Here is an 18,250-nt window from a genome sequence, read left to right on the forward strand (position 1 = left end):
AAAAAAAAAAAAAAAAAAAAAAAAAAAAAAGAAATCAGCTATGTTAGTTCAAACATATCATTAACTGAGGTGGGAAGCACAGGAGCTCCCACATCCAGCCATCTAGGATCTGCTCTGAACTCACTCTCTTTCACCTCTATTCCCAGTCTTCTCTCTGTGAGTAACTGACATCTCCATACAGCTCCTTCAGGCATCCCTCCAGGATAGGAGCAGGGATGTTAGACTGCTCCTGTACTTGGAAGGACAGGGAGAAGGAGGCTGGCCATTTGACCTTTCTGATAATGCATTTCTTCTTCATTACAAGTTTTTAGATCATAGGCTGCTTAGCAAAGCAAGCAAACAAAAAAATCCAGTAACTGAACAGGCTCAAGAAAAGGGAGGGAAAAATAGATCTGGCATAGAATAATCAGAAAAACAGACTTGTTACTTCAAGGCTTTGTCCACACAATAAATGCGGGAAGGATAACTGATTATATCAGTTAACCCTTTGTACACTAGGTGCTATTTCATTTCTAAATGAAAGGATGGTGGTGACAAGACTGAAGGAATTGCTCATATTGTCCAATCCCAAAAAAGTGACTCAGAAGGAAAAACAAATCACTTTTTTTTGCTTTGAAATTATCAAGATTGATTTTACAAATTGATTTTTCAAGTGCAGACTGTTTAGAGAATTGCATTGAAGCAACGTTCTAAGAAAGAGAAAACTTTCAAAACCATATTCATAGACTGATGCATAATAAAATTAATGGAAATTTCCTCACAAAGCTAGAGAACTGGCTATGAACTCAGAAACTTTAAATACTGCTAATGCTGGCTGGAAGGGAAGCAATGAATAAAAGTTTGAATAGAACATCAGTTCTATTTCTGCAGTGTAAAAAGTTAATTGTCCTTTCAACAAAAATAAAACACGTTGAGTTTCCCAGGAAGCCACAGTAAGACAAATACCCCCACCCTCGCCCCTGCCCCATCTTCAATATTTCGGATCAGGTAGAGATTAATCAGATATCAGCTATAATTCAGAAATTGTAATCATTAGATAAAATGGTGACATGTCAGCTATGGCACATCTATTATCCAGCTAGAGTATGAAGAGTAGTTCACATGTTTACACATTGATTAACGAATAAAATGAAGATTCTAAGGGGATGGGTCATTGTTCAATTGCAACACAAATAATTGGACAGAAGAGAAAATAATTAAAGCATAGTTGCATAAAAACCAGGTCTGGAAAACTGTTGAGACTGATACAGCATAGTTCACTCTGACTCAGAGGAACACAATTGTTTTCTGACATCTCACTTGAAAACTAGGAAAACCATAGGTCAGGCACAGTGGCTCAAGCCTGTAATCCCAGCACTTTGGGAGGCCGAGGAGGTAGATCACTTGAGGTCAGGAGTTCGAGACCAGTCTGGACAGCATGGCAAAATCCTGTCTCTTCTAAAAATACAAAAATTAGCCAGGCATAGTGGCGCATACTTGTAGTCCCAGCTACTCGGGAGACTGAGGCACGAGAATTGCTTGAGCCTAGGAGATAGAAATTCAGTGAGCCAAGATCATGCCACTGCACTCTAGCCTGGGTGACAGAGCAAGACTCTATCTCAAAAAAAAAAAAAGAAAGAAAGAAAACTAGGAAAATCAAGTGTGAGACAGGGCATCATACAGACAGGATAGTCACTGTACAGATGCTTGTATCAGGTCCATTTACATTTTTAATCTCAAAAGAAAAGCAATCTCGTGTAGAAGATAGCAAGACAATGTTTCTCAGGACAAAAAGTAAAGAGGAAAGGAAAGAAGCGGGGTTGGGAGAGAGAGAGAGCAAGAGAGGAGAGAGAGAGAGAGAGAGAGGAGAAAGAGAAATTCACTTCAAATTGATGGTGGAATTGATATCTAGCTATGAAGTTCCTGTACCTAAATTGCAATGTTAACAGCACTTACCTCTTGACATCCTGATTCAGCATCAGAGAGGACATGGCCTGCTTTTTTACAAATGTAAAAAAGTGTTTCTTCACAATTTTTGACTTTCCAGTGTCCCTCCTACGAAGAAAAATGTTACAAGAGAATGAATACACTCTGTGCTGATGCTGGTGGGGCATAGCAATTCTTACAAATAAAAATATGATGAATAATGTGCTCCCACATGGGATAATGTTTCAGGCAGCACCCCACTTTGTCATGGAAAGGGTTCACACTTTCTCTAGGGATGGCAGGCCCCTCTTTCCAGCATGAGTTCCAAGGTGTTCAATCTATAACTGGGTGGGCGGGAGAGTGGAAGCAACTATCAACAACTAGTGCTTCTTGATAGCTGCCATGTGTTGGCTTAATGCAGGGCGATTTTCATATATTATCTCAACGTTCCAGTGAGGTAGGGATTATTATTCCCGTTTTAAAGGTTAGAGTTAGCATTTTACATGGTCCTAGAGTCAGTAAAAATTGGAGCTAGGATTAATACAAAGGTCAGCCTGGCTTTCCATTAAGCTGGTCTCAATTTTTCTGTGAAAAGATGGGATAGAGCCACGGTTCTCAATCTCGAGTGTGCTCCAGAAGCACCTGGAGGGCTAACTGAAACCTAGCTGACTGGGCTGCAAGACCAGTGTCTCATTCAGTAGGTCTGGTGGGACTTGAGAATTGGCATTCCTAACAAGCTTTCAGGTGGTGTTAATGCTGTTGGTCGGGGGGTCATACTGTGAGAACCACTGGGATGAAGCCATCCTCCTGACCAAGTGAGAGTGCTGATACCTCTCTTCAACCAATTCTAAGTGTTACATTAAATGCTTTGCTGCTTTCATGTCTCTACCTGATGCTGGGGAAATTCCTGGAAGCCACCATGAAGCACCCTAGGTAATACTGGCATAGATGAAATTCACATTCACCCTTCAATGATCCCTCCATCAGGAATTCGAACAGCACCACCCCATCTCCTCTTTATATGCTAGACAGATACCTTCATGTTTTTCTCTAATCCTACTGAAGGCTACTCTCAGATCTTTCATTAATAATGATATAATAACTGCTAACAGATTAAAATTTTATCTTCCTGTAGGATTTTTTTAAATAACACAAATGAGAACCTTAGACTAAAGTTACAGAATTCAAATTCCAGGTGGTATTTCACACATCTAGAATTTTAGGGGAATGTGGAGCCCTTCCATGACCCTTAGAAAAATACAATATCCAGGGCTGACACCTTCATCTGTAAGAGGAGCCCTGCATCGCTCCCCCAGGGAGTCTTCCAGCAAACCATACAGTTACAGGATAGTGTCAGGCATTCTGTAGTTAAGAACTGTTAGATGAATGGAAGAACAAATGAATTGTTTCCTAGGCTCTCATATTCAAATTTTTGTCAACTGTGATTTGTTAACTTGTTAATTATAATAATTATATTCATACTGAGTTCTACTCCATGGAAATAAATGTTATTTTTTCCACATCTACTATTCAAGGAGCTTCTGAGTTGCCAGAAAAGGGGCCACAAAATATTACACTTATGGCAGCATTGTCCTGACATGTCCAATACTATTAATACCTATCCTCAATCTCTTAAAAAATAATCTCTGTCCAAATATTGGCTCCTGTTCTGTAAACTTGCAGAGCAACATACCCATGCCTGTCAATAAGAAATGATCACCTAAATTATATCAAAACTAATGAACCAATAAATCAGCAGATACTGTGGAATAAACTGTGGTGGGCCAGGTGTCGTGGCCCATGCCAGTAATTTCAACACTTTGGGAGGCCAAGGAGGGTAGAGTCCAGGAGTTTGAGACCAGCATGGGCAACATGAAACCCCACCTCTACTAAAAATACAAAAATTAGCCAGGCGTGGTGGTGCAGGCCTGTAATCCCAGCTACTCGGGAGGCTGAGGCATGAGAATCGCTTGAATCCAGGAAGTGGAGGTTGCAGTGAGCTGAGATCGTACTACTGTACTCCAGCCTGGGTGACAGAGTGAGACTCTGTCTCAAAAACAAACAAACAAACAAACAAACAAAACATTGTGGTGGATTTCAGCAGAGCTAAACCCAAGACAAACATTGAGAGGTATTGTTTCTCCTTCTTCATATGGGGCTAAGAGACACGGCCTTAGCATGTATAATTGTTACTGCACTGTACAATTGTAATTGTCTGTGCTAGCATTAAAAGATGAAACCATGAAACATGTCACAAAAGTTAAGTGCTCAGAAATGCTTCCTGTTTGGCTGGCATAATTACTTTGTCAAGCCATGTCAGTAACATTTAATAAACTGCCTCTTGGGGGAACTTGACAGAGTATCTCGGTGGTTAGAAGAATAAGGGCATCTACCAAGTCCCAACAACCTCCTAAAACTCAGCCAGTGTATTCAGCAGCTATCTTGATCAAAGAGATTAAGTCTGTTTTAGGCATAATAAACTGTTCAAATGGCTTGGGATTAAACTAATTCTGTATAATCAGATGTTTTAGATAAATGAGAGACTAGAACATAGGGATGAATGTGATGTTCAGACTACTGGGACCACTCGATCCACATGAGGAAAAGAGCAAGATTTGCCACTGATCCATAATTTTCAAAGAGGTTACACATACTGTTTAAATCCTTTTGTGTGAATAAGATAAAGGAGCTTAAAAACCATCACTCTCCAAAGTAATCTTCCATCCCTCAGTTCTTCCCCTCATCTTCATCACGGCAGTCAATGGCACCACCATCCACCAAAACCGTGGTTGCTCAAGCCAAAAGCCGACCTCTCTCCCACCCCAACATCTAACTTAGCAACACCTCCTGTTCTCCAAAGCACACTTGGATCTGTCCACTTCTCTTCACAGTCACTACCCTAATTCAACTCTGATGTAGCCTCCACACTGGCTTTTCTGCTTCCATTTTATTCCTCTCCTAACCATTTTCTGTGTAGCAGCCACAGTCAATTTTAAAATGTAAATCAGATCATGCCATTTGTTTCCTTGAAGCACTTTATTGATTACTATAGCACAGTCTAGAACCCTGGCATTTTAGAATTCCTACTGCCCGTCTCTTACGACCTCCTCACCACTGGTCTCCTTTTTGATAACTCAGCATAGCAAGTCTTGGTCTGTCTTTGGGCCTTTGCACTTGCTACCCTCTGCATGTTCTGCTTAGAATATTCTTCCCCTTTCTCTCTGAGAGTTTTTTTTTAAGTCCAAGCTTAAATGTCAACTTTTCAGAAACGCTTTCTGTGACTATCTTGTCCTTCCCCAACCCAAGCTTTTCACTATCATGTCACATATTTCCTTGGAGCAATCATTGCAACTATAATTACCATGTTTTTTCTGTGTGTACTTGTTTACTCTCTAACATGGAAGGCCCATGAGGAGCAGGGACTGTGCCTGTCTTGGTCTCTGCCATAGCCCAAGGCTCCAGCATAGGTGGCCTTCAGTACAAGACCAATAAAGTGAGCACTGAACAAATGAATCGACTTACAGACTGCTCTGCTGAGACACACAGCTGGCTTCTATTTGGAAAAATTTGGGGCTCAAGTGTGTGCCAATTAGTAAAGATGACTGAAGAGTCATTAGACCATTCAAAGGAAACTGGAATTTTATTGCTGCTCAAACCAATCCATGTTTCTGATGCATTTTCTGTAAGAGATAAATGTAAATTACTTATGGGATCCTATTATTTGCAAAGGAGATAACACCCTGGAGTTACTACCAAAATATACCACTTCACATGTGATTTCTTCTTTATTTCTTTGCATAATGAAATCTGTTTAAGTCTTGGCATAAAATGTCTACTTAAATGTTTTCCCCTCTCTACTATGGTTTGAATGTTTGTCCCCTCCAAAATTCAGGTTGAAACTTAATCCCCAATGTGGCAGTATTGAGGGGAGCCTCTAAGGGTTGAGTGGGTCATGAAGGCTCTGCCCTGATGAATGGATTAAAGGGTTAATGGATTAACTAGTTCTCACGGGAATGGTACTGGTGGCTTTATAAGAAGAAGAAGAGAGACCTGAGTTAGCACACTTAGACCCCTCTCCATGTGATGCCCTGTGCCACCATGGGACTCTGCAGAGAATCCCCACCAGCAAGGACACCCTCTTCAGATGTGGTCCTTTGACCTTGAACTTCCCAGTCTCCATAACTGTAGGAAATAAAGTTCTTTTCTTTATAAATTACTCAGTTTCTTTGCATTCTATTATAATCAATAGAAAATGGACTAAGACACCCCCATAATATCCAGATCTGCTTGATAAAGGCCTTATGAGTGAGGCAGAGTGTGAGCCAAAGCCAATGCAACAACAAAGCCTAAGCAAGTTGGATTCCTGGGGCTCTGGTTTCTGCTAGAACCGTGTATGTACGTTAAGTAGATCTGAAAAGTCTGGTTTTGCTTCTGCCTAGAGAAAGGAAAAATAGGAAGACCCATCGGATTATGAAAAGGGCATGAAACAAACAAACTTTTAATGATAGTCTAGCTTAAAGATAAGTTGTTTTTTTTCCCCCAAGAGATGTTAGTGAGGATGCAAAAAAAAGGAACACTTATACATTTTTGGTGGGAATGTAAATTAGTACAACCTTTATGGAAAACAGTATGCGGATTACTCAAAGAACTAAACATAGAACTACCATTCAATCCAGCAATCCCACTACTGGATATATACCCAAAGGGAAAAAAATCATATCAAAAAGACACCTGTACTCATATGTTTATCACAGCATTATTCACAATAGCAAAGATGGAATCATGTAAGCATCCATCAGAGGAGGGCTGGATAAACAAAATATGTTTTTATATATATATGCGCACACACACACACACATATACACACATCTATACACATATATATATGCATATATATACACACACACACACATCATGGAATACTACTCAGCCATAGAAAAGAATGAAATCATGCCTTTTGCACACAGGTAGCACTTGAGGTGATTCTGCTAAGTGAAATAACTCAGAACATCAAATATGGCATGTTCTCACTTATAAGTGGGAGCTAAACAATGGGGATACATGGAGATACGGGGCAGGATAAGAAACACTGGAGACTCCAAAAGATGGTAGGGGGTGAGGCTGAGGGTCGAAAAATCACCTGTTGAGTACAATGTTCACTATCTGGGTGATGGGACTGCTAAGAGGCCAGACTTCACCACTGCAATATATGCATGTAAGAAATACTCACCTGTACCTCTTAAACCTATTTTTTAAAGTATGTTTTTTCCTTTTTCTTTTTTCTGCCATGAGAAGAAAGGAGCAAAACCTCTTAAAGGAATTGAAGTGGAGTTGCTGGAAAAGGAATTAAAACTTGACAGCCCAGGTAGGAAAGAACACTATGTGGCTGAAAGAGATGTGTAAGTGCCCTTGCTGAGATAAGCAGCCCACAGGGTTCTTTAATCCCAAATGCAAAGGATTAGGAAAAATAACAGAGAAGGATGCATGTTTTCACTCCATACTAAAACCTAACAATTGAAAATGTCATCAAAGTAGATCCTGGAATTTTTTTGTGTGTTTTAAAACTGAAAAATGAAATAAATAATTTCAGTATTTTTCAGCAGAAGTCTGTCAAATACATGACACATTGAAGAGCAAGCCAACTCTGATGGACTCAGGCTGGGTGGAAGCCAGGAGCCTAAAACTCCTATACATGGGGAACAGTCTGAACATCACCTCACCAAATAAAGTACCCATGTTCACCTGCTAAAATTGTTTAAATCCAATTATTTGCCTAAGGGGTTCCCTTTATTATGTGGATTACATGCTAACAACACACTACTGCTATCTAGCGGCCATAAGGCTAAATTACAGGTTTAGGTTTTTCACTAGAAGTTTTAGGAAATGAACTTTCCTACTTTACAAAAAAGTTAAAAATCATTTAATATATGTGGCATGTATGAAGATGTTACAAAGTTTCTGAACATATATTTTGTAAAAATCCAGTAAGTTTGAACTCCTGAATAACATTTAGAAACTTTAAATATATGTGTCATGAATAACCACTTTTAAATAACTTAAATTTCTTTTCAACTCTACTAATAAAAGTAGTTACTACATCATATTTTATACCTCTTAAACCAAAGGCAGCTGGGACTCACCATCTCCAAGGAGGGTTACAAGAAACTCCACCTCTGCTAATGAGGTTATATCCATTAATGCACTGTTATCAGCCTGACAAGAACGCAAAGCCTTATGCCAGGTCTTTTCTTCTTTCCGAAGTTTGTAGCAATTACGATTGTAGGGATTCCAGCCAGGCTCACAGTGGGTAGCATAGTATTTCCACGCATCCTTTTCTTTTTAAACCAACAAAAAACAATGTCATTTTCCACAATTATTTTAACATTACTTATTACAGTTTATGTAAATTGCCATTAATATGATTACTTTAAAATGTGAAAACAGAAATATACAAAATGACATATATCATGGAATTCTAGATCTTCAGAGTTGAGAAGGGTCTAATCGATGATCTAGATCTAGATCTAGGATAAAATGAACCTCAGTATTTCATTTTCCAGATGAGCTAGTGAAGGTACAAAGAAGTAAGGAGAGGAGGGATGGCAGCAAGATGGCCGATAGAGACACATGTGTCAGAAGCCTTTGAACAACAGCAACTCCATCTTGTTTAGGGGCTGAGTAAAATAAGGCTGAGACCTACTGAGCTGCATTTCCAGGAGGTCAGGCATTCTACAGGATGAAACAGAAAGTCAACACAAAATACAGGTCACAAAGACCTTGCTGATATAACAAGCTGCAGTAAAGAAGCTGGCCAAAACTCATCAAAACCAAGATGGTGAGGAAAGTGAGCTCTGGCGATCCTCGCTGCTCATTATGTGCTAATTATAATGTATTAGCATGCTAAAAGACACTCCCACCAATGCCATGACAGTTTACAAGCCATGGCAACATCAGGAAGTTACTCTATATGTTCTAAAAGGGGGAGGAACCCTCATTTCCGGAAATTGTATACCCCTTTCCCAGAAAACTCATGAATAATCTACCCTTTGTTTAGCATATAATCAAGAAAGAACTGTAAGTGTAATCAGCTGAGCAGCCCAAGCCGCTGCTCGGCCTGTGGAGTAGCCAATCTTTATTCCTTTACTTTCCTGATAAACTTGCTTTCCTTTTATGGATTCGCCTCCAATTCTTTCTTGGGGTCTGGATTGGGACCCCTTTCTGGTAATACCTGGCGCTTGTCCCTGCCACAGGAACAGCCAAAGCAACGAACAAATGATTACATTTTCACAAAGGCAGCTGAAGGAGAGTGCTGGAGCACATCAAGGGAGTAGCAGAAACAACATGGAGCACAGAAACCCTTGCCACCCCCACCCCCACAATCTCCCCCAGTCCCCGTTGGAAGCAGCTTAGAGCCAGGAGAGACTTCTCCCTGTAAGGAAAGGATGATGAGCAAGAGGACCCCAGCAGCCTCCAACACCACCAGGGTCACCTACAGTCCTTGCCACTGGGGACCACTGCAGTCTTCACAGGCACTAAGCCCAGTTGAGAGGGCTGCCTGGAGTCTACAGGACTATGCTTGCCCCAGAGAAAGTTCTGTCGCTGTACCCTGTCTCTCTGTGGCCTATGGGGCTATTGTGCTGCACCATCTTGAAAAAAGAACCACTGCTAGAATGTCATGTTCTGCTCCAGTAGTGAGTAGCCACAGCACCTCTCCATCCTTGAGACTTTGTAACCACTGCACCACTTCTACCTTGTGGCCCACCAACCCCATGCCAAACTGCTGTGGGGCTCTCACTCTACCTGGCGTGGCCAAGTTGCCACAAGCTGCTCTATTTACCTTTCCTGGTTGTTGCTGTGCCATGCCCCTCAGAGCCTGAGCTGGCTTATCACCCTGCCTCCAAAGAAATGGTGCGTTGGCCTCCCAGAGCAGTCATGTTCCCCAGTATGTGTGCTGAAGTGGCGCCCGGCCTCCCAGGAATCCCTGCCCTGGCTGCCGAGAGCAGTCACACCTCTGGCACCTGAGCTGAAGTGGCTCCCAAATCCAGGGGAAACAGTGCTTTAGCTGCCCAAAGCAGTCATACCCCCCAACACTACGCTGAAGCAGCCCCATCTCATGGGGGAATGGGTGCCTTGGCTGAGCTGAGCAGCTGTGCCTCGTGGGGCTTGGCTGATGTGGTACCCTGCATCCAACGGAAACAGCATTGGCAAGGCTGGGACATCCTGCCCTACAGGCCAAACAGCTGTAGCACCCTGCTTGCCTGGAACTGGACTAGTCCCACAAAGCCTGAACTGCTGAGGCAACCCACCTTCCCCGGGAAAGGAGTCATCATTTTGCTGCTCTTTGCTCCCCAGGAAACAGGCCACAGCTATATGCCACCATTCCTAGGTCCTTGCTGCTACTGAACCTGACCTCATAGAGTCTGAGATACTGCTGTGCCCCACCATCCCAGGGTCCAGAGTCACCACTGCCTGGTGCTTCATCCCCTAGAGCTTGAGTTGCCACTGTGCCATACTGGTTCTGGTTCCCAAATTACAGCGGTGCCCTGTTCCCTGGAGCCAAACCTCCAGAGTACCCCTTCTTCCTTGGAGGTAAATATACAGTCAAATTCAGAATGTTCAAATACTGTAATGGTGGTCTGTAAATCATTTATATCTCCAGTATGAAGATTAAAGTCAAAATTGTCAAAAATAGGTTGGGCACAGTGGCTCACAGCTGTAATCCCAGCACTTTGGGAGGCTGAGGTGGGAGGATTAGTTGAACCCAGGAGGTCGAGCTATGATGATGGCACCATATTCCAGCCTGGGCAACAGAGCAAGACCCTGTCTCTAAAACATAAATAAATAAGTAAATAAATAAATAAATAACCAAATTGCTAAAACATAACTATAGCTACAATAAATTAAGAAATACACAATATTAAAAGATGTAAATAGTGATATCAAAATTTTAACTATTGGAGGTAGGGTAAAAATCTAGAGTGATTGTTGCAACTAAAGTTAAGCAGTTATCAGTGTAAAACAGTCCATTATAACTACAAGATGTTTTATGTAAGCCATATGATAACCACAAAGAAAAAAAATAAACCTATAGCAGATACACAACTGATAAAGAGAAAGGAATCGAAATTTAGCACCACACACACAAAAAATCACCAAATCACAAAGGTAAACAATAAGAGAGGAAGAAAGAAACAAAGAATCTATAAAACAAGCAGAAAACAATGAACAAAATGGCAATAGTAAGTCTTTACCGATCAATCATTACTCTGAATGCAAATAGATCAAATTATCTAATCAAAACACAGAATGGCTGAAAGGATAAAAGGTTACTAGGAGTCAAAGAGAGAAAATGAGCAGAGGTAGGAAAAAGGACACAAGTAGCAGATCTGTAGGATGAACAAGTCTAAAAGTACAGCATGAGGACTATAGTTAATATAGTGTATTCAGGATTCTTGATAAATGAGTAAATTATAGTTGCTCTTGTCACAGCGGGGGAAATGGGTAACTAAGTGCGATGATGCATGTGTTAATTTGTGTCACTAAAATAACCATTTTACTATATATATATATCCTATGACATCATGTTGTATACTTTGAACATACACAGTAAATTTTATTTTTAAAAATAGTAAAAAAGTAAAACAACAACAACAAAACCAAAGAAGTAAAGAGACTTGACAAAGGACATACAATGAAAGCAGGGTGTTGGGGCTAGGTATAAAATTTAACAGAGCTGTTCATTTTTGAAACCTTTTTACATTTAAAAGAAGTATTATGGAATACAATTTAAATGGTATTCCAAGGATTTTATACATAGTGTACGGGTGAGGTAGATATTTATCCCCAGCTGAAAAGAGCCTAAAACTCTGACTACTTCCTCTAAAATGGGGATGACAAATAGGTTTCACTTTGAAGATAAGTCTTGAGTGTCCACGGTGTTGCTCTGGGCTGATACGGACGCCAGGTGGGGCTTTCAGGAACACAGTGCCATGATGCTTGGACGTTGGAGGGCAGTGGTGATGCACATGTTATATGTTGGTTTTCCTTTCTCACGAGACCGTCCCCTATCTGATGATGGCATTTTTACCTTATTTTATTAACCACAACGAGGTGCCTCCATTAAGAACGAATTTAAACTAAATATGATTTCACTGTGGGAAACAAAACATTCTTTTAAAATTGTTTCTAGGACTCTGACAGCAATTGGAATTATGGCCAAAGACTGTTAGAACTTTGTATATCATTGACCCCAGTGGTTTTCAGCCTAAAAAAGTACTCATGACACCCTTTTTAAACTTGGAATTTTAGGCTGCACGTGGTGGCTCACGCCTGTAATCCTAGCACTTTGGGAGGCCGAGGTGGATGGATCGCCTCAGGTCAGGAGTTCGAGACTAGCCTGGTGAACATGGTGAAACCCCGTCTCTACTAAAAATACAAAAATTAGCTGGGCATGGTGGCAGGCACCTGTAATCCCAGCTACTTGGGAGGCTGAGGCAGAATTGCTTGAACCCGGGAGGCAGAGGTTGCCGTGGGCCACTGCATTCCAGCCTGGGTCACAAAAGCAAGACTTCAATCGATCCGCAGAAGAATGTGTTGAACTTGAAGCAAAGCAAATAATCCAAACAAGCTAACTTAACTACTCCCATTTCTGGTCTTCTGACCTCAATTAGCAGACCAGAAGGATAAATATAACAGAAGAAATGAAGGGTGGCAGGAGGGAATGCAAGATGGCATAAGAAAGAAAGAAAAAATGAAGGGAGAAGGCATGGAGAAAGGAATGTGAAAGAAGGAAGAGAAGGAGGGAAAAGGACAATAACAGGTGGTAGCAATTTCAGCAAATTCCTGAAATAATGGACAAATCTCTACATTAAAAAATGGCAAGATGCTTCTTCTTTCCCCAACTTGTACCCCATATTCTACAAAACTTCTAGGCTTAGCTATTTAAAGGAAAATGAAAGTTAAAACTTGATTGTAAGAGACAATATTTAAAAATGATAATTCAGCTTATTATTTTAAATCTAGAGTTTCTCTAATATTTTTGCAATGATTCTTTAAAAAATGGTTATACTGGCTGGGCGCGGTGGCTCATGCCTGCAATCCCAGAACTTTGGGAGGCCGAGGAGGGTAGATCACGAGGTCAGGAGATTGAGACCATCCTGGCTAACATAGTGAAACTCCATCTCTACTAAACATACACAAAATTAGCCAGGCGTAGTGGCGGGTGCCTGTACTCCCAGCTCTCAGGAGAGTGAGGCAGGAGGGCAGAGCTTGCAGTGAGCTGAGATTGTGCCACTGCACTCCAGCCTGAACCACAGAGCGAGACTCCGTCTCAAAAGAAAAAAAAAAGTTATATTTTTATCTCTACATTTGGAGTTAAGACATTAATTCTCAGAGAAACTAGAAAGAGGTTATAGACCTGAAAACAGAAATAATTGGACTTCTGGTAGTAGATTGTGATTAGATATTATTTAAGTATTAACTCCATCTAAAAAGTCCTGCATGTGATTTCAGGGAGGAGGGTGTGTTACTAATAAGAGATTCAGAGTGTGCCAGAAAATCAATGAAGTAAATAATTATATAAAACTGTTTTTTAAATTATGTTTAATTTCTAGGGGAACAATAAATAAAACTCAAAACTAGAATAGAAAAAGAAATGTTATCTTGTTTTTCTAATACAGAATGACTAAGAGTACAAATTTTTTAGAAGAGAGGAAGAAAATGTTTGCTATGCTTAGTTTATTTCAGTTTTTAGTAAAAACCTAAATGCATTTGTTAAAATAACAGTCCCTTTGACACAGCAGCTATTATCTAGTTACACATTTTTTCATATAAATATAAACTAGATTTAGCTAAGTTTACATTATGAATTATTAGTAAAAAATAGAGAAATTTACATATATTGAGAGGACAAGTAAACAACACCTAAGAACAACTTAAAATAAAAACACTTACCGACTATTTCATGATCAGTGTGGTTTAGATATTTTTTACATATATATGGCAAGGTGGACTCACAATCCCGACTCCTCCAGGCACTTGGCATAAATGAACTAAATGTTCCACAGTGATTTTCAACAAATGGCTCAAAATTTACCTCTGAAAATACAAAGAGTGTTTAATATTAGAAGCAAAAGCAGCTAGTTTAATATATATTGAAATGTAGTTTCAGCATCAAGGGGATAGCCTTTCCACTTGTCATATATAGTAAATCCTGTAAAGGTGTTATATCCTATAAGATGTTATCCATGATTTTGCAGTTACAGTCCAGGCATGTCAATTAAATGATTTCCCAAAGATTCCAAAAGACCCAATTTTACTATCTTAAAGTAGAGAGATACTTTGCAATTTGTAGCTATTTTTAAAGCAGCAGACTGGAATCTTGGCTTGTACCCAAATTCTCCTGCAACTTTGGCTAAAAATCTTATCTTCCTGGACTCTATTTTCTTGTTTGGAAAAGCTTGCCTTAAAAGAATTCAGTCAGGTTAAAAAATGTTTATAAACTACTCTCAAAAAAGCATGTCCTATGTGCATGGGAAATGCTGCGGTGTAAGGCTGCAGGATGATGCCACGTGACAAAGGCAAAGAAAACACTGCGGGTACCTGGGCTCCAATTTAGGTAGCTGAGCGGTGTTCCATCAGACCACTGCCAGCCAGCGTGTTCATCCAGCTGATTGAGACCGATCCACACCTCCACTGCTTTACTGCTCATGTGCTCTGAAATGAAAATTATGAAGCTTCAAAAAAAAAAAAAATCCAGTGTTACACATCTTTCTTGTTCTCCTATTCCTGGATCATGGAGTCAGAAATTAATCCCAGTCAATGACAGGAAAGGTGCACAGAATGCACGTGGTGCTTCTGAGTGATAAAGCAGGTTCCCACCATCTTGAGAAACAGAGCAGGCTCACTGACAGCTGTTTTTCAACTCTGAATGCTTCATGCGAGTACCCAGAAATGTTGCCTTTCAGGGTTGTCAATCGAGACAAGGGTGCATGGTTGCACACTTGAGGCCATCTTACTTGAGTGAGCTCATGAACTTAAAGGTTTTATAGGGTGGAGGAGGAGGTGTGCAGGGTCACTCCCAGAAAGTGAACAGAGGCACATCTTCAAAGGTAAAAAAGTGTGCTGAAGTAGATCAGGGAGGGGTGTACAGTGTGAGAGCCACCAGGAGTTGTCTGCTCAACAGGAGGGACCACAGTGTCTTGGGGCATCCCTAGCAGGTTGGGACCTAAGGCTGTGTGCAGTGCAAACTAGAGGCTGCTTCCACAGCTTGAGGTGGAAGAAGTTTTTATGGCAGGCTGGCTCTGTGGCCCCTCCTCTTAACCAGTCCACTACAACTCTCGGTTTAAGGCAATACCATGTTTGTTAAAGACACTATGAATAAAGACATGCATTGACGTGCAGAAAAACATAGTTATCAAAATTATAGAATTATGGGGATTTTCTTCAGTTTTCTTTCTGTGCACCTAAATTTTAAACATTCTTCCAGAACAAATAGGTACTATTTGTGCAGTAAAATGGGGCGGGGGGGGGGACCAAAACCCAGTATCAGAAACGTAATGAAAGTGGCAATTTTGTGACGCTTTGAAATGTTGCCATTTAATCGTTTAATCTACAAAGGAGAGCATTGTTCGCTTACAATTCACCTGCTTCAGAGCCCAATGTATTTTTAGTCAGATGCAGGGGTCCTGCCTGAGATTAAGACCCTGACGGATAAGAGTTATAAACAGGGTGACCGTATGCCCCCGTTTTCCTGGAAAGCTCATGGTTCATGCTGGTAGTTCCAGAATAATTATTAATCGCAGTCCCTTTTACTATCAAAAGAGTCTCAGTTTGGATGATAGACTGTATGATTACCCAGGTTGTGAAGGTCATTGTAGTCATATAACAAGGCTGCAGTATCCTCAGTGACTAGACATTTCAATACAATTGTGAAAAACTCAAAGAACCTAACCCATTTAGGAAAAGAGAAAAAGGTGCTTTATAATTTTGAGATCCCCAGAAATCAATAAACAGAAACAGCATCCTATACGTGGGTTTCACCCTTCCAAGTTTCCATGGCATTCACATGGAATCTCTTTCTAATGTCCATTTGATTATTCCTTTCAATAGCACCATTTGATTAAATCATTTAGCAGGTCTTATGATGATAAGAAGTGAAATGGATTGACAAGGCAGGGAGAAATTTTCACATTTCACATCCAGGCAAGTGCCAAGTGCTATTTTAAAATCTAGTTAAAATATTAAAACGTTAATTATTCTTATCTTAGAATTATTTTGAATACTCATTGTGCAATTGTTTTAATAATGCAGATACAAAATCATTGTGCAATTTATAATCTGTGTCTGAAGGCACAAAAAACCATCTATTTATCTTTAGGACTAAGCTGGCCCACAATACTGTAATAAGAAACTCGAATTTAAATTCCTTTGGATATTTCTTGGCATTCATGACAGCTTAGATAATTCCTTGTACCATAGTACATGTTCACCAGAAATAGCAAGAAACATTAGATTATTTTCATCATTAAAAAATACCTTGGTTGGAACGAACAGGTTTCTGTCTTTATGAACAGACTTCTGTTTTTCCAAACAATTCCCAAAGACTAATTATATAACTGAGGTAGTTAAAGCAAAGTCCCTGACATGTCTTATTTTTTTAAATTATTATTCAAATTTGATGAGTAAATCCAGACCTTCTCATGACAGATCCTGGCAGTTAAGGTAGATAATTGTAATTCATAAATGGCATGTAAACTTTTATATGAAAACCATTTCAGGCTTATAATGATTTTGAAAATTGATGTTTTTCTGCACTATGACTTATTCAAATCAAATTCAATAATAATTTCTGACTTTTGCACAGCTGTGGGGAAAGGGTGGGCACACATTGCTCATTCATTTCTTACAATCCTTCTGGAAGATATTAATGACTTACAAAAGCTTTAAAGTGTGCTTACTTTTCCATCCAGTGAACCCACTTCTGCAAACTTATAAAAAAACAATTGGGGAGGTATGCACAAAGCTATGTGCAGGGATGGTTTATAATATCAACAAATAAATAAATAAATAAAAAACAAATGGTTTCATCAATATATCTCTAGTAAAAGGAGATTCGATCAATATATTACCACTAACCTATACTACTATGTAACCATTAAAAATTATTATGTAGATCTATATTTATAGATACAGGCAAATGTTCATTATATGCAGGTAAATAAAATAACCAGACTACCAAACTGTGTACATAGTTGTTGTTAAATGGTTAACACACACTGAGTGTTTGTTATGTGCACCAGGCACTTTTCTATGATTTCACCTGTATTAAAATATGTAATCCACATCAGGAATTTGCATTATTATTATTTCCACTTGGTAGAGGGGGAAATTGAGGCACCGAGCGGTTAAATCACTTGCTTGAGTAACCCTGCTACTCAAGTGGTAGAGGCAGGATTCAAACCCAGGTGGCTCCCTGCTCTCCTAACCACTGTGCAATAGCTGCCATGTTTTAATTTATTTTTATTTTTTATTTATATATTTATGTATTTTGATATGGAGTCTGATTCTGTCGCCTGGGCTGGAGTGCAATGGCATGATCTTGGCTCACTGCATCCTCCACCTCCCAGGTTCAAGTGATTCTCCTGCCTCAGTCTCCTTAGTAGCTGGGACTACGGGTGCATGCCACCACATCCGGCAAATTTTTGTATTTTTAGTAGAGAGAGGGTTTCACCATGTTGGCCAGGCTGGTCTCGAACTCTTGGCCTCAACTGATCCACCCGCCTTGGCCTCCCAGAGTGCTGGGATTACAAGTGTGAGCCACTGCGCCTGGCTGCTGCCATGTTTTCATATAATACCATTTTATATATATACTATGTATGTACACATGCATTTATATGTTTTTGCAGAGAGACACAGTTATCTCTGGATTACAGAACTATGGGAACTTTTTCATTGGTTTTCTTTCTATATACCTGAATTTTACAAATTATTCTAAAATAAACATGGACTATATATGCAATAATATATGAAAAAAACTGGCATCAAAAACTGTTAATGAAAGTGACTCATTTTGTGATATTTTCTAATGTTTCCACAAGTTTTTAAAGAGGTGTGTGTACACACATACAAATACATTTAATCTATAAAGGAAAAGTAAGAGGAGAGTGTAGGAAATGAGTGAAACACAAGTCTTAGTTTACTGGCACAATTCTTTTAACACATTATTGTCTATACTGCTAGTTAACATATATGTGCTTTTGCTTTTCCCACCAAAGTTTAAGATTTTGTTTTTGGGACCCACCAGAAGGCCTATGATGTACCTGCACATGGTGAATGATAGGTAAGA

The 18,250-nt window shown here is 39.8% G+C and overlaps 1 protein-coding gene across 4 annotated transcripts in view; it reads right to left on the reverse strand.

The window, feature by feature from the left end:
* The window catches only part of PLA2R1 (phospholipase A2 receptor 1), a 128,418-nt gene that overhangs the window by 79,394 nt on the left and 30,774 nt on the right, over window positions 1-18,250 (reverse strand). For all 4 annotated transcript variants that reach the window (XR_001884900.1, XM_017869139.1, XM_017869138.1 and 1 more), the window contains exons 5-9: window positions 14,506-14,619; window positions 13,858-14,001; window positions 8,046-8,240; window positions 5,428-5,585; window positions 1,936-2,034 (exon numbers count right to left, since the gene is read on the reverse strand). Coding sequence is in view for 3 of the 4 variants with exons in the window: in XM_017869139.1 (XP_017724628.1) it covers window positions 1,936-2,034; window positions 5,428-5,585; window positions 8,046-8,240; window positions 13,858-14,001; window positions 14,506-14,619 (710 nt within the window). In the remaining variant the exon portion in view is untranslated. The remainder of the gene's footprint in view (window positions 1-1,935; window positions 2,035-5,427; window positions 5,586-8,045; window positions 8,241-13,857; window positions 14,002-14,505; window positions 14,620-18,250) is intronic.

Source organism: Rhinopithecus bieti, unplaced genomic scaffold (assembly GCF_001698545.2).
Source record: "Rhinopithecus bieti isolate Rb0 unplaced genomic scaffold, ASM169854v2 scaffold_4600, whole genome shotgun sequence".
NCBI classification, from domain to species: Eukaryota; Metazoa; Chordata; class Mammalia; order Primates; family Cercopithecidae; genus Rhinopithecus; species Rhinopithecus bieti.